Below are 23,637 nucleotides of genomic sequence, written 5' to 3' on the forward strand. Positions count from 1 at the left end.
TACTGCTAATGACTTCTCCCCCAGACCACACAGCCTCAGAGGTACAGTTCATCTTCCTGTTTCTTGCTCGTTGTTCAGTGTCACTAATTATTACTCTGAGGGCTGTTAATAAAACTGTTCAATATTTACTTAGCTGATAGTCTCAAAGTGGCAAGCAAGCAGATCTTCTGAGGACCCGGAACTAGCCCTTTACTGCCTGCCCACATCACCTCTTGCTGTTCCCTCTGCTACACAGACCTCAGCTAGACTCCTCCCCCCAACACATTCCCTCTAGAAGGGAGGGTCTCCATCAACATATAACTCTCAGTCTTTTCGTATAACTTACTTCAAATTATTGTATTTTGAGCTCTCTGGTAATGAGCTCTTAGAAACGTTGAATAGGAAGTTGGATAAGTTGGTATCTAAGGATTCTTTCTCCCTTTACCCATGTTGCCACATGGAAGGCAAGATAAACACGGTATGCTAGTGCAACAAGAGTTTAGGGAAGAGTTGAGCTATTTCCACCTGTCCATCTCTAAAGCCAGATGCTGTTAGTAGATTTCACATATCCAAACATTTGGTGCTGTCATCTCCAAGCCCATCTGAATGGGTAACCATAATAGAATGGAAGGCCGGCCTCTGGGTTGCTGATTTGTCCACCCTGACCCAAGCAGGGACTCTACTTTACAATTAAGGAAATGTTTAAAACAACATTTTGCAGGCCTCTCAAACTAAGCCGTCCTAATGTAGACATTGACCCAGGTGAAAGCCCCAAAAGGTCTCTCCGGGGGTTTAAAAATATATATAATTTTTTAAGTCAAAACTTGTCTATGAGAATAAAACAGGCCAAGAAGGGATGACTAAAGGCAGCAAAGGGCATCCTCTTGTGCTACACCTGACCAGGACACAGCTCTCCAAGTCTTCACGGACCAAGTCTCCCGTTCCCTATCAAGCAACCAAGCAACAGTCTGAGGAGTCAGATAAGAAGCCTGAAAAATGAATCACAGATATGAAAACTCAGTTTATAACAGAGGCAAAGGATCTGACACTTGTCACCAAGATTTAGACATAAAGAAAGTCCCTTTGACCTCAGAGAGGACTGGCTTAACAAGTCACAGGCATGAGAAAAAAGAGGCCCTCTTGCTTCCCCTGGGCTGGTAAGCAAGAACAAAACATGATTTGTTCCTGAAGTCAGGACTGCAAAAGCTTGATATCCGGACAAAGTCCCTTTACAGCCGTTCTGGGTAGCCCATCCCCCTCTGTCCCTGGTGCTCCTGCCTGGTGGGGACCCAGACACTCCTCTTCCTTACAGGCATTGGTGAGCCTGCCGGGGGCAGAAGAGACAGGCTGTGGGGGACTAAGCCTAATGGAAGGGGCCTATTCACACCACCATGACAGGGACAAGACAGTTGGAAACATAAAGCCTCCACTACGGCTCTCTATGGGGCTCAGGCATGGAGTTCAGAGCAGATTGTGGGTTGGAAGAGGCAATGCAATATAACATAATATAACAATGTAACATAACACAATATAATACAGTTATGAAGGGTTTTAATTTTATATATTTTTTTAAATGTGCCTTTAAAAATGCAAAGGGCCGTCTTCCCTGACCTCCTCCAAATTTAAGTTACTGAGATAGGAAAAAAATGTCCTTGTTGCTTTCTCCCATGTTCAAAACACATTATAGAATTTTACCCTTGCTATAAATATACATTTTATGTTTGATTTTCCTAATGTTTACTGGCAAACTTCTGGGTCACTGGAAGAATTGATTCGATGGCCTCACTGGCAGCAAGGCACCAAAATTTAAAAGCAGCCTGGGGAACTGGATGTCATTGGCATCCTCATCCTAATGTCTCCTCAAACTATAAACTAATCATTTAAAATATTAAAGCAGAGTACGTTCAGATGCACAAGTATAAAGGTTTAAGCTAGATTTTTATTTGACGACTTCTTCCCTACTTTATTTATTAAACATACAGAACATCAGTCTTAAGTACTGGTGATCCAATTTTGCACAGTGAATGAGCATGAGCTTTGGAATCAGACAGGTTGGGGTTTGAGTTTGGGCTCAGCCAATTATTAACTGTGACCTTGGGCACATTTCTTTGTATAGCTCAGAGCCTGAAGCCTGTTAAGCATTGTCAGTAAACTTTGCTTGTACCAGCAATTCAGTACAAGCAAAGTATTTAATCTCTTGCCTATTCTTAGTGATCATAGTCAGAAGGAGCTCAAACCACAAAAATCAATAATGATCTTTAACAGGGGAATCTTCTCCCTCCTCCCCTTGGGGAGAGGGGGCAGTAACAAATTCCAAGTTCATTGAGGCTCCACTACCTATGAGATCATGGAAGTGATTTTTCCAAGGGACCCAACAATTTGTCCTGAAAAAGCTAAGAAAATAAAATATAAAAAGTAGCTATTGACATGAAAATGGCAACGAAGGAAATGTGACTTTAAAAATGAAAACAGGCAATATAATGCAAGTTCTCCTCCTGAAACTTCTTTGTCACCCATCCCTGTCTTTCTGCCCTAGCTGGATGGCCCTCACCATCTCTCACAGGGACCCTGTCATCACCTCTCCAGAGCCCCCTCCTCCACCCATTCACCACATCAGCACTGGTTACAACAGGCTAAGGGAGCATTGGTTATGGAACAATTAGTGGTCTAATTCTATCTGTGTAGAACAGTATATATGGCTGTTTATATATCTATGGATGTAAATAGAAAACCTCAGAGAATAAACCAAAAAATATTAAGAGTGGTTCTCTCTAACATGTGATCTGTTCTTTCCATATTTTGGAAACTACTGAGAATTGGGAAAACATCATTATTAATGTTATAATCAGGAAATAATTAAAGCTACTTTTTAAAAAGAAAAAAGAAGAAAGGTTTCCATGGCATTCTACTGCAAACAGGATAAAGTCCAAACTAGCATATAAGGTCCTCCATCCATGACCCCAGATTACTTTTCAAACATTATCTTCTTCTGTGTCTCTGACACATACCCTAAATAGAAAACACACTAGACACTCTTTACCCTGAATTCAGCCTTCACAGTCCAACTTCCAAGCCCTCCCCGTCTTGTTCTCACAGCCTGTCTCTTGAAGGTTTTCCCAGGTGCCTCTCTTAGAATCTACCTGCTAGAAAGCACAAAGAGCATTCATTTCATTTGGACATGTAACACAATTAGTTATGTTTTTCTCTCCACTAAGCAGTAAGCTGTTCAAAGGAAGGTTATGTCTTCTTCCCAGAAGACTTGGCTCACTGCCTTGCACCCAAAGATAGCCAATAGATGTTCATTGAAATAAATTACAGAAGAGTGAAGAGGATGATACACCTGGGGCAGTTGCAGAAGACCTGACCGAGGTGGGATTTGAGCTGGGTTTAAAGAAGGGGTAATATTTAAAGAGAAATGATAGCTGATTACATTTATAATTCTATGGTAAAAACACAAGGACTTTCCCCAAGGATACTGTTGTCATTCTGTTGTAGACTGCTTGGTGCTACAGGGTAAACTGGTGCTAAAAGTTCTTTAAAAGGGAGATGTACCTTTGTATTTTTCACTTATAGTCTTAAGCTAAAAGGATACAATATTTGCAATTAAAAACTAGTTGTCTAAAAATGAAAGTGTCATCAGAAAACAAAATTAAAGGACAAACGACAAAATGGGAAAATATTTACAACATATATAATAAAGGGTTAATAACTACATATCAACAAGAAAATATGGGTAAATGGGGAAAAGGGAAAGTCACAAAAGAACAAATCAAAGACAATAAATACGAGGGGGAAAGTTTAACTTCATTAGTAATAAAATAAATGGAAATTAGAATGAGATACAAATTTTTTGACTTTCAAAATGACAAACGAAAAGATATTACTCAATGTCAGTGAGGGAAAGACAAGGGAATTTCATGGGGCTGTAACTTTTCTGGAAAACAACTTAGTGAAAAGTTTCCAAGAGTTTTTAAAATAATTAATTCCCTTTAACCTAGTAATTCTACTTGTAGGATTCTATCCTAAGGAATTAATCAGAAATGTGCACAAAGTTTTATACATAAGCAACACCATCCATAAGAATTAAAAACCAGAAACAATGTAGACTATTAAATGTAAGAAAACAATTAAAGTGTATTACTATATATATGTGATGCTGTCATTAAAAAAATCATATATTTTTTAAAGAATAGTTACTGTCATTAGGGCAAATGCTCACAATATAGTATAAAACGAGGTTGCAAAGAAGATTAAATTGAATGCATTCTGGAAACAGAACTGAAGACAGAAATTGGGCTTCCCTGCTGGCGCAGTGGTTAAGAATCCGCCTGCCAGTGCAGGGCACAAGGGTTCGAGCCCTGGTCCAGGAAGATCCCACATGCCGCTAAGCAACAAAGCCCGGGTGCCACAACTACTGAGCCTGCGCTCTACAGCCCATGAGCCACAACTACTGAGCCCACACCACATCTACCGAAACCCACGCGCCTAGAGCCTGTGCTCTGCAACCAGAGAAGCCACCACAATGAGAAGCCTGCGCACCACAACGAAGAGTAGCCCCCGCTCACTGCTTTTGGTCTTTGTTGCTGTGCGGGGGCTTTTCTCTAGTTGCGGCGAGTGGGGGCTACTCTTCGTTGTGGTGCGCGGACTTCTCGTTGGGTGGCTTCTCTTGTTGCAGAGCACGGGCTCTAGGCGCGCGGGCTTCAGTAGTTGTGGCTCGCAGGCTCTAGAGCGCAGGCTCAGTAGTTGTGGCACACGGGCTTAGTTGCTCCACGGCATGTGGGATCTTCCCCGAGCAGGGCTCAAACCCGTGTCCCCTGCATTGGCAGGCAGATTCTTAACCACTGCGTCACGAGGGAAGACCGTTCTCTCTCTTTTTTTTTTTTCAATGAGTAAGAATAATAGTAGTGGTTATACTACTACCAATAATTTGAATGTTTACTGTGGGCCAAGCATTGTTCTAAGTGCTTTATGTTTACTTTCTCACAGAATCCTCACAACAACTTGTTGAGGTAAGTGTAATTATTGTCATTCTCCCCCTTCACAGATAAGAAAATTGAGGCACGGAGAGGTCAAGCAAGTAGCTCAATGTAGAGCTAACACTCAAGTGTGGCATTTTGGGTGGAATGAATTGGGAGATTGGGATTGACATATATACACTCCTGATACTATGCATAAACTAGATAACTAATGAGAACCTATTGTATAGCACAGGGAACTCTACTCAGTGCTCTGCGGTGACCTAAATGGGAAGGAAATTCAGAAAAGAGGGGATATATGTGTACGTATAGCTGATTCACTTTGCTGTACAGTAGAAACTAACACAACATTGTGAAGCAACTATACGCCAATAAAAATTAATTAAAAAAAAAAAGTGCAAGAGAGCAAGATTCCAGAGTCTTGCTCTCTTTAAGTACTAGGTGCCTCTGATTATATATTTGTAGTACTGTGTTTGTAAGTTAAGAAATTGATCCCACCTTTGCCCTGGCTGGTCTCTCTGCTGAAAAAGCTTCTTCTCCTACGTAGCTACTTAAGTCCCTGATCTCTTCAAGTCCTTGCTTAATTGTGGCCTTCACAGTGAGTCCTACCCCCTAAACACAGGGTTCAAACTTGCAACCTGCCCCTCTATTTTACTCTGCTTTATTTTTTCCATAGTATTTCTCTAGCATATTATACAATTTTCAGATTACCATATCACTTCTCTTTGTCCCTCCCCACCTTCCCCCCAGCCCGCTATGGGAGCTCCATTAGGTCAGGGGTTTTTATCTGTCTTGCTAATCGATGTATCACAGTCTGAAAAAGTACTGGCACAAACTAGGTGAGCAACAAATACTTGTGGAGTAAGTGAACTTTTAAAAACATAGCATGATTCCAATTTTACTTTCATATTTTAAAGCATAAACATGTATATGCATGTGTATGGGGGAGGGAGAAGAAAAATAGTCAAAATGTTAATGGTGATTTCAAGTGATATTTTTCCTTCTTTACGTTTTCCTGTGGTTTTATTCCCCAAACTCAATGTGAAAATGTATTATTTTATCATAAGAAAATTCTAAACCTCGGGTGACATGCATTGCCACGCACAGCAAATTGTCTTTATTGCAAGTTGCATGAAGCCGTTTTCCTATGTGAAACGCAATCAACAATTCAAGAGGTATTGATGATCTTTAAATAAATTATTGCTTTTAAGCAATCGCCCGGTATTTTGTGGTGGTTAAATATTTCTGAAAGGAATAAAAATCCTTGCCTCGCCGGTCGACCGCGGCATCCCTGGGGAACACACCCACCTAGCAACCCAGAGCCGAGCCTGGCACTGCGCCTTTAATTCCCGAGTTGGGAGGGGCGGTGGAGAATTTCCGCTCCCCCACTCCCACCGCGTCCCTGGTGGCAGCTGTCACCGGTAAGGCGAGCACCGCGCACGGGGGATGGAGCCCAGCGCCCATTGGACAGAATATAAAGGCAGAAACCTACCCCCGAAGACTGGGAGCCCCGCGGGGCGGCGGCGGGGGGCGCGCGCCGCGGCCCCCAGCTCCTTTTTCCAGGAGACTGCCGGGCCCCGCGGCGCAGGCATGACCGAGGTTCAGCGTCAGGGACACGCCCGTTACGCCTCGTTGAAAACGATCAGGTGAGCCTGGCCGAGGCGGACGTGACTCCTGGAACCCCGGCTCCAGTGCGTCCCAGCTGGCGCCGCGACGTCCACCTGCCCAGCAACCGGGAACAGCTGGTCGGTGGGAGGGGGAGGCCCCGCCTCCCCTGCGGGACCGGACTGACCATGGCGCTGGCCGCGGCCGCGGCCGCTGCGGCCGCCGGGGTGAGCCAGGCGGCAGTGCTGGGCTTTCTGCAGGAGAACGGCGGAAAGGTGCGCAACTCTGAGCTGCTGAGCCGCTTCAAGCCGCTGCTGGATGCCGGCGACCCACGCGGCCGCGCCGCCCGCAGGGACCGTTTCAAGCAGTTTGTCAACGACGTGGCCGTGGTGAAGGAGCTCGACGGCGTCAAATTTGTGGTGCTGAGGAAGAAGCCGCGGCCCCGGGAGGGACCAGAGCCCCTACCCTCCTGCTTCCCGAGCACCCCGGGGGCATCAGCCCCGCCGTCGAAGATCACCTCCGTCTCACAGGGGGAAACCGCTGCTTCGGGGGCTCCATCCTTGGCCTCCGCGCAGAGGGCGGTGGAACCACCTGAGGACCCGGCTCCGCCATCAGAGCCACAGGACACCCCCGGGGCTCCGGCTTCTGAGCCCACTCAGCTGACTAAGGGGCTGCTGTTAGTCCCAGCCCGGCAGTCAGGGATGCCCTCGGACCCCCAGATTACAGCCTTTGAGCTGGCCCAGCCCTCCGAGGAACTCTCTGCAGACGTAGCCCCACCGTCCACGGCACCGTCGGAGGCAGCTTTGCCCCATGCAGAACCGCCAGACCCGGAACCTGCGCCTGGGCTTTCAAAAGGGCCGCCACCACCCCCTCCGCGCGCGCTGCCGCAAAAGCCCTGCATGCTGCCGGTGCGCTGCGTCCCGGGCCCCGCGGCGCTGCGGCTCCGGGCGGAGGAGCAGGGCCTGCGTCGGCAGCTGTCGGAGGAGCCCAGCCCACGGAGCTCCCCTCTGCTGCTGCGGCGGCTCTCAGTAGAGGAGTCCGGCCTGGGCCTCAGCCTGGGCCCCGGCCGCTCCCCGCACCTGAGGCGCCTGTCGCGCGCCGGCCCTCGCCTGCTGAGCCCCGACACCGAGGAGGTGCCCGCCGCACCGCCGCCGTCCGCCGTACCCCTGGAGCCGGCCGAACACGAGTGGCTAGTGCGGGCTGCCGGGGGCCGTTGGACCCACCAGCTGCACGGGCTGCTGCTGCGCGACCTCGGCCTGGCGGCCAAACGCGACTTCATGTCTGGTTTCACGGCCCTGCATTGGGCCGCCAAGAGTGGCGACCTCGAGATGGTGCAGCAGCTGGTGGAGATCGCGCGGCGTGGAGGCGCGCGGGTCGACGTGAACGCGCGCTCACACGGTGGCTACACGCCGCTGCACCTGGCGGCTCTGCATGGCCACGAGGATGCAGCGGTGCTGCTGGTGGTCCGATTAGGTGCGCAGGTGCACGTGCGTGACCACAGCGGGAGGCGCGCTTACCAGTACCTGCCGTCCGGCGCCTCGTATGCTCTGCGCCGCCTACTTGGCGACCCCGGCCTGCGAAGCTCTACCGAGCCCGATGCGACCGGTGGTGGTAGTGGCAGTTCTGCGGCCCGGCGCCCGGTGCAGGTGGCCGCCACCATCCTCAGTTCCACCACCAGCGCGTTTCTGGGCGTCCTGGCCGACGACCTGATGCTCCAGGATCTGGCTCGAGGCATGAGGAAGTCGGGCTCCTTAAGCAAATTCTTGGGTGCCTCGCCCATGGCTCCTCGTAAAAAGACAAAAACCCGCAGTAGTCTGCAGGTCTTTTCAGAAATCTCCCGTCGACCCACTCCGGGGCCCTTGGCTGGTCTAGTACCCAGCCTACCCCCAGCAACCTGACGGTTCCCGAGGCTACGGCTTAGTTGCTCTAATCGGGCCTGCCTCTCACAGTCTAAGCCTGCCCAAGACGGCGGTCCGACACCTTCGGCTCCATCTTGTTTCCAACTTTGTCCACTGCAGCCTGTTTTACCCAAGTGGGCCTACGCCTCCAGCTTCTGTCTGAAGCTTGATCTTTCTCCAGAGATGGGATTCAAGATCTCAGTGAGAGCCTCCTATGAAGAACTACAGAAGTCAGGATTGAACTTTAGAGGAAATTTGAAATTTAGTATCAAAGGTTAAGGGGCAGCAGCTGGTCTGGCCCCTGAATGATTTAACCCGATGCCTCTGCATCTATATACTCCCAAGCCAGAATTAGAGCTTTGTGTGATGATGGATTGTCAGCTTTAAGATATGTAGTGCTTTTGTAATTTGATGCTTTTATCCTGTTTTTAAATTGAAATGAGGTAAAACAACTTTCATAAAAAAACCTTTTGAAAGTATATTTTTCCAAAATGCTCAGACATTTTCAATCTTTTGCTAAATATTTTGGAATTCTATTAAAAAAAAAAAAAAAAGATGATCAAGATCTAAAGGAAATTAGTCCCAACCAACAAAACCCTTGAATGGTTATCTACCTCATTTTAGGCAATCAAGATTCCAGAGACTCTTGAACACAGAATGTGACCATTGTGAATGTAATTAATTTCAGTTGTACTGAGAATGCTAAATATTAGAAAACAAGTACATCTTGGGAGTAAAAGTGATTTAACAATGAGAGAAAAGAGATACTTTGGCAAATACTTTTAATTTGTGGTTGTCTTTATGGTGAAATATAAACGTGTGTCTTTGGCACTGGTGGCTGGCTACTTTGATATGGCATGAATATTTAATTTTTTAAAGTGTGATTTATTTGTGAATTGCACCATTGTGCCATATTTCTGAATCTGTGGCTTTCAAATCCAGCTGAGCCTTTCAGTGCAGTAGGTGAACATTCAAAGAAAAAAATGTCATAGCATAACACTAGAAAAATCACTGGTTAAATAGTAACAGATACAATTAAGGAGCAACTATTTTCTATGAAAGTTCCGTACAAGCGAAAGGTATGTGATATCCATTTTAAGAAGCCATCTGAAAGCAAACAACTTATTCCAAAATAGCAAATGCAGAATCTCCTTGCTCAGTGACCTTAGAGAGGGGTGGCTTGATTCATCTGTATCTTTGCTCCTATTTGTAATTGAGAAGGTTTTAAGTATTGCCAAGATTTCTCAGGTTCAACACAGTGTAATTAAAATGGCTCTTTTGCCATTTTAAAGATGTGGAATCTATTTGCTCAACCAACCTTTTTATATCATATTGTAATAATGCTCTGCTTTTGCAAATTGGGTTTGCATGTCATTAGTTATACCAAATAGTTTTTGTGGCACAGGGTACTGGGGCTCCCCTCCCATATATGTATCAGTGAGGCCTCTGAAATAATTTAAGGCAGTCTTTCATGGAATGTTCTGATTTAAGCAATGAAATAAAGTCTCCCATTTTGTTCCTGCTTGTGTGATGATGTACTTCCCTTAAACATTCTACAGTACTTGCTACTGTATTTTGCTTTTCTTTTCACTTCTTTTCTCCTCATCCTTCTGCCTCTTTCAAGCATTCTACTATTGAAAGAATTTGGATTTCTCTGCAAAATAAAGGAGTCAACCAAACATGGATATGGTAGCCAAAAACTGTAGGTAAATGTAGGCCCGGATCTGACCTCTCCCACCTTCCTTGCTTGGAACTCTAGCTAAGCTGCATAAATTATTTCAAAATGAAAATTAAATCTTCTCCCTCTGCCAAAAAAAAAAAAAAAAAAGACAGGAGGTAATAATTAAAGCAATCTCAGTAGCTGAAGGTCTAGGACAGGATAAAATATTAGAGATTTTTCATGGTAAAAGAGAGGCTTGACTGAGACAGGTAACAAAGGTCACACACACAGGGATGACCAGCTTTGAGAAAGACAAAATGTAAACCTGCAAAGTAGTAATAACAATAACTAATGTTTATGGCACACTTAAATCAGAGGAGGGTTCTTGAACCGCCAGAAGAATCTTTGTGTTTCAGAAGGGTGTGCTGCAAGCCTGCCCAGTGAAATAAAAACATTTGGCAAGAGTTTAGGATCAATAAGCCTAAAATTCAGGTGTTAGAAACCACTGCTTTTCCCTTGCAGGCTAAAACTTTCTGAAACTGTAAGTCAGTAGGAAATTACAGTTGATATGCATATGGAAAGTTTTCAAGAACAATATCTGACTAACAGGAGGTACACCTGTGGAAGGATATTTCCAACAACTGACAAAAAAATAGTTGTTCATTGGTTAAGGTAATTTACCTGGTTAAAATTATCACAGGGAACAGAATCACTCCTCTTAATGGGGCAAGAGTTAATCGCTGATGTAGATGTGTATGAGTCATGTCCACAGCAAGCTTTTTATTTTTATTTTTATTCTTTGGCCGCACCAGGTCTTTGTTGCTGCGCGCGGGCTTTCTCTAGTTGCAGTGAGTGGGGGCTACTTTTTCATTGCGGTGCGTGGGCTTCTCATTGCGGTGGCTTCTCTTGTTGAGGAGCACGGGCTCTAGGCGTGCAGGCTTCGGTAGTTGTGGCTCGCAGGCTCTAGGCACGCAGGCTTCCGTAGTTGTGGCGCACGGGCTTAGCTGCTCTGGGGCATGTGGGATCATCCTGGACCAGGACTCGAACCCGTGTCCCCTGCATTGGCCAGCGGATTCTTAACCACTGCACCACCAGGGAAGCCCCCACAGCAAGCTTTTTTTTTTTTAATTTTTTTTTTTTTTTTTGGCTGTGTTGGGTCTTTGTTTCTGTGCGAGGGCTTTCTCTAGTTGCGGCAAGCGGGCGCCACTCTTCATTGCGGTGCGCGGGCCTCTCACTATCGCGGCCTCTCTTGTTGCGGAGCACAGGTTCCAGACGCGCAGGCTCAGTAGTTGTGGCTCACGGGCCTAGTTGCTCCGTGGCATGTGGGATCTTCCCAGACCAGGGCTCGAACCTGTGTCCCCTGCATTGGCAGGCGGATTCTCAACCACTGCGCCACCAGGGAAGCCCCAGCAAGTTTTTAATACAATTGTACATTTCCTCTAAGGAAGATGGAAGCTGTTCTTTTTTCTTTTTTAAAAAATATTTATTTTGGCTGCACTGGGTCTTAGTTGTGGCACGTGGGATCTTTAGTTGCGGCATGCAGACTCTCAGTTGCAGCCTGCATGTGGGATCTAGCTCCCCGACCAGGGATTGAACCTGGGCCCCCTGCATTGGGAGCGTGGAGTCTTACCCACTGGACCACCAGGGAAGTCCCTGGAGGTTGTTCTTGAGCACATGTTACTAACCTAATAGAGACCAGGGTATGGGTAACACATATATGACCTGTGTTTACTAAGTCCCAGGCACAGTTGTAAACACTTTGCAGGTATTAACTACCACCTTACAAGGTATGCACTGTTAGTATCTTGATTTTTAAAGTGAGGAAACTGAAGCTTAGAGAAACTGTAAGTAACTTGTACAGGCCTCACAGCTAGTAACTCTCACAGTCAGGATGGCATCCTGTTGCTCTTTTCCATTACAGTATCCAGTTGCAGAAAAGCAAGGTGGTCTCATCTCAGCTCTTTATTCATTTAGTGACCTTAGGCAAGTCACCCAAGTCTCCAAGCTCCATCTCCCTCTCTGTGGAACTGGCAGTACATATCCTACAGGCTGTGGGGAGGAAGGAACACAGGGAATGAGTAGGTAAAGTCGTCTGTGAACTGCAACACCATCCTGAAATATTACCAGGAGTGCCGAGTTGGTCCCAAAGGGATATCTGGCTGCATTCCAAAACCAAATATCTCTGATTCGTGACGTTGTTCTACATGATCACCATTCTTTTACCATGTTAGTATTTGTATATATAAACAACAACATTGACTCTACTAGGAAAAATGTTTCCCCACAAAAGGGAAATATCGCTTTATTTAAAATATCACAATGCCTTTCTTAATGCACATTCCTCTAGCATCCCTGCCCCCAACTTCCAGTCCTAAACAAGCAGTCATTCAGCCTTCTGGACTGGAAGCACCCCTCCACACACGGTTTTAAAGCTGGGCCTACCCCGGACCCATATTTCCCCCCTTTTCTTTGCCTTTTGCTGGAAGAAATTATTTGACCTTTTAAAATGGTTTAATAAATAGACTCTGTCGCTCTCCAGACAGCTTTTTGCCTTGAACCTCTGTGGCTGGAGTCACCTTTCCAGAACTGCCACACCCCTGGACTTGAACCTGTGGAGCAGAGGTGGCCTCAGATATTACTACAGGAAAGAGGAAATAAGGAAGAGATAGTGAGAGAGGGAGAGAGAGGGAGAGAGGGAAGAGGAGGAGGAGAGAGAGAGATGTCTGGACCTCTCCTCAAGAAGGGGAGGAAAAAGTCCTCCTAGTGAGCAGTCAGTGCTGACTTAAGTTTCAAAGACAACAGGTAAACACCCATCATGACTGTCCGTCTAAACTGTAGCTAGGCTGTGACAGTAACGCTACGGGGTCGTTGGGAGGATTGCTTTACAGCATTTCACCTCTTCTCTCTGCGGTCCTCAACCACATTTGACCTAAATGTCCTCGTAAGCTTCTGAATTACACGTGACTGAACAGCAAGGTAATCTGTTCCCGTGAGGATGCCTGAGGTTCACGCCAGCCGCTCGCCGAGGTACGTGGTGTGAGGAGCAGGCTGCTCCAGCCAGACTGCGCGTCGGTCTGGGCACCACGGCACCTTGCTTCCCTACTGTTTCCAATTTACAGTCAGAAGGTAAAAAGTGCACTAATTACATCCATATTAGGAACGGCGTGGGGCGGGATGAGGCGAGTAGGAGAGGAGGGAGGCCCCGGGGCTGCCAGTTGCCAGGCAACAACCGCGCTCTGCTCAATCGGGGCGGGGCGCTGCAGGCCTCAGGGCTGGGGGCGGGACCAGCAGGCGGCGGCGGCGGGCGCGGGCGGCTTGGGGAGGTGCGGACAGAAACCCCAACAGAGACCCAAGAAACCCTGTTTTCCACCGTGGGGAACTACGTAAGGCTCTTTTTGATACTGGTCCTCGAGATCAACACCCCCAGCCTCCCCCTTCCCACTCCTCATTAGCCAACGACTTTCGAACGAAGGCCTAGTGGCAAAGGAAAGGGAGCCAACCTTCCCATAACTGGCGGGCCGGGATTTCTTTCCGACAGACACAAAGGCTTAGCCCCAGCCTTCACGTCCAACAGGGACACTGCTCAGGACAAGGCAACGTCCCTGTGGCTGGCCCAGAGGGCCTGGTAGCTGGGGAGGCTGCGGGTGGTAAAGCGTGGCTAGAAGCTTTCATCATGAGGAAAACAGTGCCCTCTGCTGGCAGTGTCCAGGAGGGTGGAATTCACCGGACTTCTGGTACTGGCCCCCACCCCACCCCTAGTCTTAGTCTGTGATGCCAATATCGAACGCGTATGCTGAGCTCATTCTTGCCCTCTGAAGGAATAACGGGGTGTGGAAGGGAGATAAACTGGGGCAGGAAGGAGACGGAGGCAAAATGGAAGGACAGGCGCAGGGGTTGTGGCCCTACTTTTGTGGGCCCCCTCCATCTGGTAGAGACAAGCACAGAAGCCTCATATTTCCCCATGGCAAAAACCAGCAAAGAACCAAAGTGCAGTTTAACCAGACAATGGCAGACGCTGCTTCTCATGCCCATCCCGGGCTGGGAGTGTTTTGTCTGAAATACACCATTTCCACTGGCCTAATGGACGACGTTAAGTGTGTTTCTAAGTATATCACAATGGGAGAATGCAATGGGGACTGTACAAGGCAAAAGCCAGAAATAAGTAGATTCCATCCAGAACGCGTCTCGAAGCGAGCTGCCCTGCTAGGCAGAGGATATTGGAGCGGAGGCCCCGCCCACAGCGTTCAAAGGAGAAAAGCAAAGCATAATGTTAGAATCAGCAGGAGCCCCATATGTTTTTTATAAAAAGGCACAATGCGAGCATTGTTCTGTGCTCAATAGCGCGACTGTTATAACTAATGCTTTTGGCATGAATACGACCATTTAAAATTCCCAACCAGTTGCACTTAGTGAAATATGCATCAGAAAACGAGCCCAGAAGCAGAGATTTCTCACTTTGAGGTCTGTTGGCTTTAGATACACATACACATGCCTATTAATGTGCCCAGCTTCCAAAAATGCACTGAACATTTACATGAAGCATGTTCTTGTCCCTGGCCTTAGCAGCTACAAATACTAAGGCAGATTTTCAATGTATATTTGAGAACTGAACATTGATTCTATGTACACAGGACTGACACACAAACAGAGGGGAGTGTGTGTCCTGTTTCATAGCACTCTAGCCCTTAACTCCCAACCTTAGCCCATCCCCAAACTGGCATCTCCAGAACACAAGAAAAGCTGCCTCTGCAGGTCCTCAGCACCATCCCACAATAATAGGTCTCCAGGTCCCCCATGACTCGCCTTCAGCTCCCATCCCCCCAACTGCCCTCCTTAAGCCTGGGTGACCTAGTGGGGACTCTAAAGGAAAGGCGGATAAATTCAGTTTATCCAATTATCCAACATAATTGGAAGAGGAAGAAAGTTCTTTCTGGGTCTTGGAATGAATGTCCCCAAATGTCCAAGTGTACTTGACATTCATCAGGGTTTTTAGGCAGCAAAACATCTGAATCCATTTTCCATTTGGGGAAGTTCCCTATCCCTTGAGTCTTGAAGGGAGGCAGTCCCCCACTTCCACTATACTACTCATGTCGGAGGCTTGGGTAAAAACCAGCAAAAGAGACCTGGCCTCAGCCAATCAGGCCTAGGCTTTCGTGGTAATAATGCAGTCACCAGAATAGTTAGGGACTACTGGTGACAGCATCTGCTTGGCCCCTCCAGTTTTCAAGCCTGTTTCTTCAGTCTTTCTAGGGATCCCCAGGCCTGAGTGATGTCCTCCAACAAATCTGTCTTCTGCTCTAGTCTGGCAGGCGTCTGTAGTTTGCAAACAAGATCCCTCCTCCAAGCCAGGCTCCAGGCGATAGGCACACTTCTCACATCAACTTTTTATTGAGAGGGAAAAAAATGGCCATTTTGCATCTTAAATTGAAGTGCTCCTCTGACTTGTCTCCTCTCCCTCCAACCAACCCTGACGGAAAAGGGGAAATACTGCAGACTTTAAAATTCATAAGTTAATTACCAAATAATCCGCAAGACTTCGGTAAGGCCACATGAGAACACTTGGAAAAAGTACCCCAGGAAGGCCGGGCCTGGGTCTTCCCCACCCCAAGGGAAAAGCACCGAATAAACCAGCGTCATCCCACTCACGTGGGTGAGAGGCAGGGGCAATGCTCCTCACCCCCACCGCCTGTAACTAGATGAGGGGAGGGGGGAAGGGCGGTTTATCCGGAGGACGGGTCCCTGGGGGCCAGGCCGGCCTGGGAGTCGGAGGACGACGGCCAAGGTCGGTCCTGACTGTGTCCAGTTGGTCCTGAAGGAGGCGGACCCGCTCGTCCAGGCTGCGCTGCTGGGCCAGAACAGCGGCCTTGCCGACCAACAGGGCGCGATAGGCGCGCAGCTCGTCGGCGGGCAGTGCGCGCGCCAGCACCTCGCGCAGGGCCCGCTCGCGCCGCGCCACATGCTGCTTCAACTCCTTGGCGTCTTCCTGCTGCCGCTGCAGGAGCCCCAGTCGCTGCAGCAGAGAGGCCTGGAGCCGCGGGGCGAGGGCGCCGTGAGCGGGGCGAGGGCGCCGCCGCTCCCGGGAGGCTTCCAGCCGGAGCCCGCAGGCCCCTCACCGCCCCGCCCTCCCCCAGCCCAAGCCCGTTACCTGCTCGTCAGGGTCGCCGTCTGCGCCCGCCCGGGCCAGGGCGCGGTGCACGCGGTCCAGGCGACTGCCCAGCAGCAGCAGGAGGCCAAGCACGCGCTCTAGGTCGGCCATGAACCGGCTGAACCGCTCGAGCTCGTGGGGTGCACAGGCCTGGCCGACCGCGGCCTCCAGGGCAGCCCCGCGCCTGGCCCAAGCCTGGGCCGCTGCCTGCAGCTGCTCCTGCTCGGCCTGAAGCTCCCTTAGCGTCTTTTGGAGGAGGTCCGCCAGCTCCACCTGCAGGGAGGGCGTGGGTACTTAAGTCTGGAGGCAGAGCCCTGACTTAGCCCAGCCTCTAATAGCCCCTCCACACTCACTTTCTTGGCTTGGATGCTGTAATTTGGCTCGGGGAGACCCGGGCCGCATGGCTCGTCAGGCACAGCGTGGGTGGTAAGGTTTTCAGGCCTTGTCTCCTCCTGAGAAGCTGGCAGGCGCTGGGTGGAGTTAAGCAGGTAAGAGCTGGGGACAAAACCAGAGTTCCTTGGGTCGTCCTGCCCCAGGCTGCAGGGGCTTAGAATCCCCTGAGTCCCTGGTACCCCTCACTCACCCTGACTCAGAAGTACCAGCTGCTTCCTCTCCAGCCTCTCCACAGGCTGGCCTCATTGCAGCCCAGACCTCAGCTAAAGGAATCAGCCCATCCAGCAGGCCCAGGGATGGCTCTGGGCTGGGATAGGAGGTGAGAGTGTCACTCAGAGAGGGATCCAATCTGGCCAGCACCTGAACCAGCTCCTCGAGGCATGGACTGGGCCATGTTGACCTGGAGCCAGTCTGGCCAGTGCCCCAAGCCTGGGCAGTGTGGTCAGAAGGCCCCGGGGTATCATTGCCTGGAGGTCTCAGGGCATCACCTGGGAGAGGTTTGAGGGGGTCAGTCTCTGCAGCTGTGGGGGGATCAGTGGTCAGCAGTCCAGTGGGGTCAAAGGTTGCGATGTCACCATTTGCAGTCCCAGAGGGACTACAGCATGTAGGCCTGGAGACACTCACAGAACTGTTTACCCCGTGCCAACAGTCATCCGCCCCTTCAGTCTCTGGGTGCTCATGGAGGGGCTGCTCTGAGGGGATTATAGCCTGGTCAGCCCTCTGACCCAAGCCAGCTCCGTACTGCTGGTCAGAGGCATGGACACTGGAAGTGGAAGAGACACTAAATCAGAAAAAGCTCTGGCCAAAGATAAGTGGTGGCCTCCAAGGGCCATCTACCTCCCCCACCTCACCCCCCTGGCTCCCAGCCACCAGCCAGGAGAGGGTTCCCTGCCCCTCCAGCATTTTGTAGATGTGTGTAGGAAGGGGGTATCTCACTGCTTGAAAGCCTGAGGGAATTCACCTGTTTGGGAGCCCCAGGGGAGCATGGGAGTCTGCAGGTGATCTCATTCTGACCATCGGGGCTTCTTCCAGGAAAACTTCATCATCAGGAAGGGATGGAAGCCGGGCAGACACGATGCAGTTCTCTGAGGCCCTCTGCTCACAGTCAGAGGGACTTCTCTGGAGGCCCTCTGCAGAACACACCACTGCAACTTCCTTCTGAGCCAGGAACCTGGAAGCAGGGACCCCACACTGACCACAGGGACCAGGAAGGAAGATTCTGGTTCTGCACCAGAGGGACAGTAGGGTGTTGGGGGTGGGATTAGGGGATGTGGTTTGCAAAAGACAGAAGGCTCAAAGTGAGGGTGAGTGGGAGGCCCTCTTCCTTCTTGAGCAAGAGCTGTGAAAGCTGCCTCCCCCCAGCTTTCAGTCCCCAGAGTGGTCCATGTCTCTCACCTGGAAAGTTTGGTCTGAAACAATGGTCTGGGGGTTTCTGCTCCTTGGTGAACAGCCTGGAAAGGCAAGCAGTTGGATGAAATGTTGCTCAAGTTTTCAATCTTCTGGATGCCCCCAAGCCAAGCTTGCAGCCCCTATCTTCCATACCTGGGCAATGGGCATGACCCCTCCTGGACTTCCCCAGGGGGACAAGACTTCCCCCGAAGCGCTCCGACTCCGACCGGCAGGCCTATAGGCATTGCTGAGCCTCAAGGCCCGGGGTTTCGGGTCCTCTATGCTTCGGGGCTGGGTCGCAGGCAGCCATCTGATCTGGTGACCTTCGAACTCTGCCAGCGTCCGCTGCTGCCATTCCCGGGTCTCCGGCCTGGCGAGGCCAGAGCTGGGGCAGGCCTCGCCCGAGCATTCCCCCGCCAATCCACCGCCCCGACCCACGCGATCCAGCTTTCCCGGCTCTGAGAAGCACCACTTCCGCTGCTGGTTGGCGAGGCGTCCCCTGCCGGCGGTTCCCGGCGCGGGAGCACCGAGGCGCGCCGGCTCCGCTTCCCCGCCGGGGTGGCTGAGCAAGGCGGAGCGCGGGTGCGCGGCGGAGGGCCGCGCGGGGGCCGCGGGCCGCAGGCGGGCGGGCAGGCTCATGCGGAGCTCCTTGCGCTGGAAGGACGTCTCCCGGAGCACTCGCCGCTGCGCGCCCTGCAGCCGCTGGCGGTAGGCGGCCCGCGACGCGGGCGGACTGGGCGGTTCGGCTGCCCGCGCCGCGGCCTCCGCCTCGGCCGCCAGCGCGTACAGCAGCGGGGTGGTCTGGCGGCTGAGTGGCCCCGGGGTCCCCCGGATCTCGGGGGGACGAGGCCTACTGCGTGCGGCGGCCGCGGGCCGGGGCTGCGGGGAGGTGCGAAGCCCGGCGGCGGGGGCCGGGCCGCCCCACACCACGCGCACGTAGTCCCAGTCCAGGTAGGGAAGTTGGTGGGTCCCCGGCGACGGCGTGCGCGGCTCAGGACCGCCGGAGGCGGCGGAGAAAGAGCTGTAGGCCGAGTCGGCGCGCGCGGACAGCCGCCGCAGGTCCAGGCTGCGAGTGGACGAGGCCGGCGAAGCGCAGTCGCCTCCAGGACCCAGAGCCTCCATGGCTGCGCGGACGCGGGCGGAGGCTGGCCAGCTCCGTGGGGCCTGGAAAAGCATAGACGGGGTGGTGGGTGAGGCGCTCCGCGTTAGGGTTAGGACAACCTTCTGGCACCTTCAACACAGACATGCTTACACATCCCCTCCCTAGTCGCACGACCCTTATTAGCGCTGGCACCGCCCCCCCCCACCTCCCTAGTCTGGAATGGCAAGGGCAGTAGGACCAGGGGAACAACTCTGGAGATTGAGGGCCTTAGCTCAGGGGAAGGAACTGGCGACTAGCACATCCCCCGCTGGGGCTCTTCTGGCCCGCAGCCCCCGGCTTCTACCCTGGCACCTCCTGGAGCTCGGAGAATGTACCCATGCTCCTGCCCTCCCCAACCCTGTCCCACCCTGGCTGCTTCCTGGCTGCTTTGTTAGCTTCTCCATGTGATCTTTCCCTGATAAACAATGGTCAAGAACGATCTGAGATCACAGGGGAGACAAGAAAGGAGGGGGAAAGACCCAGGTCAGGTGGCAGGGGCAGCTTCACAGCCTTCCTCCCTCCCTCTGGGCCAGTTATGTTCCAGGTGCTTTGAATAAATATTTATCTTGAACCGCACAACTGCTGTCTGCATTTCACAGATGAGGACACTGAAGTTCTGAAGGGGGAATGATTTGCCCAGAGGCACACAGCTGGTAAGAGGCAGAGAGCCCTGCCTGGAATCTGGGCCTGCCTCCAAGCTTACTGCAGCCAGAATCAATTTCCTAGAAGCAAACCCTGCTGAAAGCCAGTTCACCCCCAGCCCCCAGGGGCCTGAGCCTCCAACAAAGCCCAGCCTCCACTATGGGAAACAATCGCCCCCACCTCTTCAAAATACTGGCAGATTCCAGGCTAATATGGCCCCTGCTTGGGAGACTCTCTGCCTTTTGTCTAGGAATGACAGGCTCACCCCCTCTTTGTCCTGCCACTCTTGCTCCTCCTATAGGGCTCAGCTTAGAGGTCTCCTGACCCTTTGGGATCCCTGCAGTGTCCTGAGCTTCCTGCATCACAGCACTCATCGCCCTGCATTGTGATTGTTGGCTTGCTTTGATTCCCTCTCCCCATTCCCACCCCTGAGCTTCCTGAGGACAGGCCCTGCACTTACTCATCTCTGTACCCTCAGTGCCTGGCACGTAGTCGATGTTAAGTATTTGTTGAATGACAAGGAAAGGAGCAGCCTTTCAGGGAGTAGATGGGGATGGCTTTGGTGGAGAAGGTTGAGGGCTTCTTTGCTTCTACCCACTTTTCTCTCCCTATTAGTCTTTTTGAGAAAGGGGACAGAATGGGTGAGGCAGTTGCCACCCATGGACACTGACCAGGGTTACTCAGGTTATTAGGAATCAAAGAGCAGGCAAGCACAGCTTGGAACAGGAATGGCCAGAAATCAATACTTCCCCAGTGGCAGGAGGGGGAGCAAGGGGAGGAGCTAGGTGGGTGTGCCTGGGTCAGGGGTGAAAGCAGCTTTGAGTCTTGGGAACTGAGGGCTCTCTATGGGCTATAGGGACTTTGGGGGTGGGGTGGGGGGCGGGCTTGCCTTCCCTGAGCTGCTTGGTTGGGATTGCAGAGGAGGGTGGCCCACAGTTGGGTGGAAACTGAAAAACAGACTTACGTGAGCCTCCAGACACTTTTTGGAGCTCAGGATCACCCTCTACGCCATTCCCTGAGACCCCAGATGCTACAGATTGCTGGATAGGGCAGGTAGGGAGGTTAGTGGTGGGAGAATATGATGTTTCCTAAAAGGGCGAAGCAGTACCTCCAACATTCCCAGGAGGGGATCTTAGCTGACCTGGTACCAGAACATCTTGACATCACCCACCTGGAGGCATCTTTGTGCCCACTAAGGCCAGCCCTGCAGGTTGGTCTTCACTCAGGCTTGGGGACCATTTTTGCAAAGTAGTTTATACTCCCTGAACTTCAGAAAGACAAGAAGCTGCTCTGAGTAGCAGCCCCTGGGAGGACAGTCACCTCCTCTTGGTAACCACCCCTAGCCACCCAGACAATAGCTCTCTCTCTTCCTATCCTTCTGAGCCCTGCTTGGGAGCACTGTTTACCCTGGCTCATGCCACCCATTCTTGACTTTCGCTGCATCTATAGGCATGGGTAACTGTTCTAATACAAAGATGTTTCCTCAAAAAAGGCCTTGAAAATTCTATCTTATTTGTGAGTTACTGACTGCTAAAGGATTCTGAGTTCACCAAATAAAAACAGCTCAAATGGATAACTAAAATGTGTGTACATTTTCTTATTGACCTTAACTTGTCTCGAGGATGCTTTTGCAGTGGTAACCCAAGCACCTGATACCCATGCAGGATGCTCACACTGTGCCCTTTGTAGAACCTGTTATGCCAGGAGTGTCCAGCTCCTTTAGTGTGTTTTGGGGCCTCAGCCCAAAGAGCAAAGAGTTTTCACACTTGTCTGGCTGCAGGGAGCCTCTTGCAGTTCAGCCAGGCCTTCTGGCTGGGAGTAGCCACACGCCAGGAGCCCTAGCATCAGCATTAGTGTCAGCTGTGGGCTGGGCTGCAGAGCCAGTGCCTGCATTGAATGTAAGTCCAGAGGCTAGAACTCAAAGAACCTTTTGCCAAGCCCCGTCAGGGCAGGGGGAGCAGCGTGGAATCCCTGCTAGAAAACCACCAGATTGAGGTCATGCAGTATTGGGGTCATTTGCGATAAACTTATCACCTGAATCAAAGAGAAAGAGAGGAAAAGGAGACAAGGATGACTTCCGTGTTCAGAGCTAGGGGCTGGGGAGGTGGAGGTGCCGGTCCCAGGAATGAGGAAGCTGAGATGGGGACTAGCCAAGGGATCCAGTGCTCAGTCTGGGGCCTGTGGGCTTTGCAGTGTTTGTGGCAAGTCTGGCAAGCAGGTGGTAAGTTGAGATGTGTGTCTGGACCTCAGGAGAGAGGTTGGACCAGGCAAGAAAGCAGACCCAGGTTTTTAATTAGAGGTTCTTAGGGAAATCCATGAAGACAGCTTCCAGTGGGTAAAATCACACAAAGGCAATGGAAGCAGATCCAGGTAAGGTAACCAGAAAGGCAGACAACCTCAAATGATCAACAATGATCAGGAATTAAATAATATCTTTCCCAAAGGCCACCTCACGTCTGCCCTCTCTTATGGAGAGGTTGTCCAGGCCACCCCTCCTGGATGGTCCGGCAGGGAGACTGCCGCGCTACCTGCACGGCAGTCTCCCTGCCGGCCTGAGTTTCTAGGTCCTGGGCCGTGTCTTGAATTCCACCACTCCAGACCAGGTCTAGAAGGGCAGGCATTTTGGTAAGTTCCGTGGCTCTCCCAGTTCCCTCCGGCACCCCATTCTCCCGGCCTGTCAGCACCACAGCTCACGTCGCGAAGCGTCTGCTCTCAGCTCGCTCCCGCCCACACGTACAGTCTCCGTAGACTCTAGCTCTGTGCCACGGTCAGGAAACGCGGGATGCTGGCGGCACTTGGGGAGAGGAAGCCGCGGTCGAGATCGTACCACATACCTGGGGCTTCAAGCTGAGTCGAGGCGCTCCAGGGAGGAAAGAGGCGCAGGCCTGGCGGCCACAGGGGGCGACAAAGTCACGCGGTGCGGCTGGAGAGCGAGGCCTCGGGGACGCTGGGAGAGCGGATGGCCCGTGGCCGGCGCATTTCTCGGCCTTTCCTGTTGGTTGGGTTCACCGTCGGGGAAGGAGGGCTCAGAACGCGCGCAGGGGACAGCGCGATCGTGGACCGGAGAGGCCAGGATTCCCCAGTGGCTGCGCGGTCGAAAGGCGAGAGCCGGAGGTTGCAGGGTGAGACCCCACTGCGTGCTCGGGTCCCCCGGGCGCGCCCCCCAGCAGCTCCCGCTGTTGCCGGCTCTGCGCCCCCCACCCCTCTGCGAAGGGGCCAAGCGCGCAGGGCCTTGACTCGCGCAGACCAGACTCCGCGCGGAGCCCAACCCCTCCAGACCCAACGACGCGCGGGCTGCTCCGCGGCGCCCCAGCCACCCCACCCACTCCTAGCGGCGGGGCTCGCCCTGCCGCCCCCGGGAAGGGCTATTCCGCCGCCCACTCCCGGCCGTCCGGCCCCCGGCCTCACCGAGTACCTGAGCTCCAACCCGAGACGCGCTCCTGGGCGCCCGCGGCCGCGCGGTGACATCAGAGTCCCGGCCTCGGGCTCCCGACCCCACCTCCAGGCTCCGGCTGCAGCGGGGGAGGCGCCACGTCCGGCTCCTGGGGGCGGGAGCGCGGAGCGGCGGCGCTACCCCGGGAGCCGCCCGCCCCTTCGTAGTGTCCGCTTGCCGGCCTAGACCTGGGTCCAGGGGTTGGACGCTCGTTGCCCCGCCGGGCACAGACCTCTTGCTCCAGCTGAAGAAGCTGGAAAGTAGGGGAAGGGCCACCAAGGCGCTCGCCCGCCCGCCTCCGCCCAGCGCGTTCTTACCGCCGGTAGCGCGCGGGCCCGAGCCCCGAGGGTCCAGACCACCCCTTCTGTGGGAAAGC

The 23,637-nt window shown here is 51.9% G+C and overlaps 2 protein-coding genes across 5 annotated transcripts; one reads left to right on the top strand and one right to left on the bottom strand.

Moving 5' to 3' along the window:
- Window positions 1-1,565: 1,565 nt before the first annotated feature.
- SOWAHA (sosondowah ankyrin repeat domain family member A) lies at window positions 1,566-9,977 on the top strand. The gene has a single exon (XM_082378940.1). It carries the CDS (start codon window positions 6,749-6,751, stop codon window positions 8,456-8,458), a length of 1,710 nt encoding a protein of 569 aa, XP_082235066.1. The 5' UTR covers window positions 1,566-6,748; the 3' UTR covers window positions 8,459-9,977.
- A 1,608-nt stretch (window positions 9,978-11,585) lies between these two features.
- On the bottom strand, window positions 11,586-23,214 carry SHROOM1 (shroom family member 1). 4 transcript variants are annotated; one of them, XM_082378916.1, is made up of 8 exons: window positions 22,663-22,795; window positions 18,199-19,209; window positions 18,052-18,107; window positions 17,618-17,827; window positions 16,847-17,419; window positions 16,617-16,758; window positions 16,264-16,536; window positions 11,586-12,167 (listed from the first exon to the last, which is right to left on the bottom strand). In XM_082378916.1, the coding sequence occupies exons 2-8, from the start codon at window positions 19,165-19,167 to the stop codon at window positions 12,081-12,083; spliced, it is 2,310 nt and encodes a 769-aa protein (XP_082235042.1). In that variant the 5' UTR covers window positions 19,168-19,209; window positions 22,663-22,795; the 3' UTR covers window positions 11,586-12,080. The 4 variants fall into 4 exon arrangements, with proteins under 4 accessions (XP_082235042.1, XP_082235041.1, XP_082235043.1 ...); XM_082378915.1 differs by lacking the exon at window positions 11,586-12,167 and adding an exon at window positions 12,388-16,143 and having other exon boundaries at window positions 22,663-23,214; XM_082378917.1 differs by lacking the exon at window positions 11,586-12,167 and adding an exon at window positions 12,388-15,585.
- Window positions 23,215-23,637: the final 423 nt, after the last annotated feature.

The sequence above is a fragment of the Balaenoptera borealis genome (assembly GCF_965194805.1).
Source record: "Balaenoptera borealis genome assembly, chromosome: 2".
In the NCBI taxonomy this organism is placed as follows: domain Eukaryota; kingdom Metazoa; phylum Chordata; class Mammalia; order Artiodactyla; family Balaenopteridae; genus Balaenoptera; species Balaenoptera borealis.

Excerpts from the sequence above, each read along its gene's own strand:
- SOWAHA (XM_082378940.1), top strand. The coding sequence starts at position 6,749 with ATGGCGCTGGCCGCGGCCGCGGCCGCTGCGGCCGCCGGGGTGAGCCAG.
- SHROOM1 (XM_082378915.1), bottom strand. The coding sequence starts at position 19,167 with ATGGAGGCTCTGGGTCCTGGAGGCGACTGCGCTTCGCCGGCCTCGTCC. Across the intron at positions 17,828-18,051 it reads TTTCAGACCAAACTTTCCAG|GTTCCTGGCTCAGAAGGAAG; the intron begins GTGAGAGACATG and ends CCCTGCTTCCAG. Across the intron at positions 16,144-16,263 it reads ACGGCGACCCTGACGAGCAG|GCCTCTCTGCTGCAGCGACT; the intron begins GTAACGGGCTTG and ends CCGCGGCTCCAG.